Source organism: Carlito syrichta, unplaced genomic scaffold, assembly GCF_000164805.1.
Source record: "Carlito syrichta isolate Samal-C Ts95f unplaced genomic scaffold, Tarsius_syrichta-2.0.1 Scaffold302174, whole genome shotgun sequence".
NCBI lineage: Eukaryota > Metazoa > Chordata > Mammalia > Primates > Tarsiidae > Carlito > Carlito syrichta.
Window position 1 is genome coordinate 1 of NW_007246270.1, and position 2,376 is coordinate 2,376.

At 40.7% G+C, this 2,376-nt stretch overlaps 1 protein-coding gene across 1 annotated transcript in view; it reads right to left on the reverse strand.

Annotated features, from left to right (window-relative positions):
- Nucleotides 1-11: 11 nt before the first annotated feature.
- The window catches only part of LOC103258436 (zinc finger protein 480-like), a 9,038-nt gene continuing 6,673 nt past the window's right edge, over nt 12-2,376 (reverse strand). Inside the window, exon 2 of the mRNA XM_008056105.1 lies at nt 12-322. Coding sequence (XP_008054296.1) covers nt 38-322 — 285 coding nt within the window. The 3' untranslated portion in view covers nt 12-37. The remainder of the gene's footprint in view (nt 323-2,376) is intronic.

Here is a 2,376-nt window from a genome sequence, read left to right on the forward strand (position 1 = left end):
GGAGACAAAAGTCCAAATTCTCCATTTATTAGACTTGTCATTTCTGAGTTAACAGATCTTCAATCGAATCAAGGAATGGAAAGATTAGTGCCAACACAGCCACACACAGATACGTACCCATAGACACACACATACACACAAATTCAAAAATCCCACAATAACACGTCTTGACTTCTGGAAGAAAGTTATCTTCACCCAGGGAGACGAGGTTTCTGTAGTTCTGCAGCATCACGTTCTTGTAGAAAACCCTCTGGGCAGGGTCTAGGTGTTTCCACTCGTCCCGAGAGAATACTATGGCCACATCCTTGAATGTCAACCGTCCCTAGAATGAAAAACACATTTCACCAAGTGACTATGTGGTGAATTCTGCTTTTACATAAAATGAGAAGAGGAGTAAATGGTACGAGTAGATTCAATGGAGGTGAAATGGCGGACACATCCACGTAGTGATAATGTGACATCTGTATTTGGTCTTCATCTCTCTTTCCTGACAAGAAATCACTTGGAATGTTTGGAGCAAGAAGTATCTTTCTGTATGCGAATACAACCACCTGGTTATTACCAGGAAGATTAAGGCAGAATTAGAGGATTGAGACTTCCAGCCCCATCATTCAACACTGCATGAAGGGAAGAGCTACTCAAGATTCAGTTGAACACTGTAGCCAATAATGTAAACAGTCACACCTACAAATGAAGCCTCCAGAAAAATAGGAAATTTAAAAAGGGAGTTTGGGACAGGCAGATATGCAGAGGCTCCTTGAGAAAGGGGCATACCCAAAGTGGGCATGGAAGCTCAGAGCCCATTCCTGCCCAATAGCTTGCCTATGCCTGGCTTGCCCAGTAGCTTGCCTATGCCCGGCTGTTCATGTGTGTACTTTGTAATAGTCCATAAAGTGAATGGGCAAATTTAAGTGAAGTGTTTCCTTGAGTTCTGTGAGACACTCCAGCAAATTAAATAAGCTCCAAAAGGGGGTCATGAAAATTTATGACTTATACCCAGTGAGAAACAAAAGCCACAACCTGTTTGCCAACGGCTCTGAAGTAGGTGCACTTTTGTTGGACTCAGCCCCTATGCCTGTGGGATCTTACACTCTGTTCAGGTAGATAGTATCAGAACTGCATTGAATGAGAGGACACCCAGCTGGGTTCACTGCAGAATTGCTTGCTTGGTCTGTGGTAGAAAACTTCCATCTGGAATACTGGAAGTGTTCGGTGCTGTGAGAATATAGCAGAAAAATATGGAGTCTTCTTTTTCCTATATTCTCATATATAAGGTATTTTGGAGCACATTATCTTTGCCTAATTGATTTATTAGTTTTTCTTGAATATCCCAGTTTCCTGGACAATGCAATAAATGTACAATTAAAAAACCAGCACAAGTTTATGTCTATAGAAATGTTAGATATTATGTCTAACACACCAGCGACATCAGTCTCTCAATGAGCTAGAACATGAGTGGTATTTTCAGAGATGACAATGTCCACTGCTGCTTTAAAGAAAGAATCTTAAAACTGTGATGACAACAGCAGTAGGAATGACAGACATTTGAGAACAGTGGCCATGATTCTAAGTCCTTTAGACGTACTAACTTATGTGACATAACAGCCTATGAGAGAAAGCTCTGTTCCCATCTTACTGAGGAGATACGATTGTGTCTCCTTTATAAGAGTCACACACAATGTAAGAAACTCACCTCATATTAATGAGCTAAAAATGACAGCACAATCCCTACACTCAGCTGTCTGGGAATTAAAATTAGTCCTAAATCATCCAATAGTAAAAGGAACAGGTATGCTTTCTGAGAGAGCAGCTGGGAACTCAAGGCCCTGAATAACCCTTCTAAGAGGATACCCAAGATGTTTAAAATGTTAAAGCATTAAGCAAGGCTACATGATCAAGGGCCTTCAGATTTTTCCTTAAACAATCCTAATTTTAAGAGTACAAGAGAAAGCAGGGGTCGGTATAGCTGTCCGTGGTCCTGCAAGGGAGGTAAGTTTCAAATAATTCATTAATTTACAAATGTCTACTAAGGTCCAATGGATTTCCAATGTTTTTCAATATCCTTTTAGGTAACATGTGTCAGTGGCTGCCCACAGCTCTTTCCTTTACCATTCTACTCTGAGTGACTAACATATAGATTGGGCTAAATAGTTTCTTGTTATTGAACTGGCTAAAAACAGAGTCTTTTGCTTAAAAATCTCCCAGTCCCTAAGGTGCTACACTATGGCTGAATTCCTTGAACTATCGTGAAATGAGGTTTAAGAAATAAACTATAAGAAATAATAAGAGTGCTGGCAGTGGTGGCTCACACCCGTAATCCCAGCGATTTGGGAGGTGGACGTGAGAGGATTGCCTGAGACTAGGAATTCGGATCAG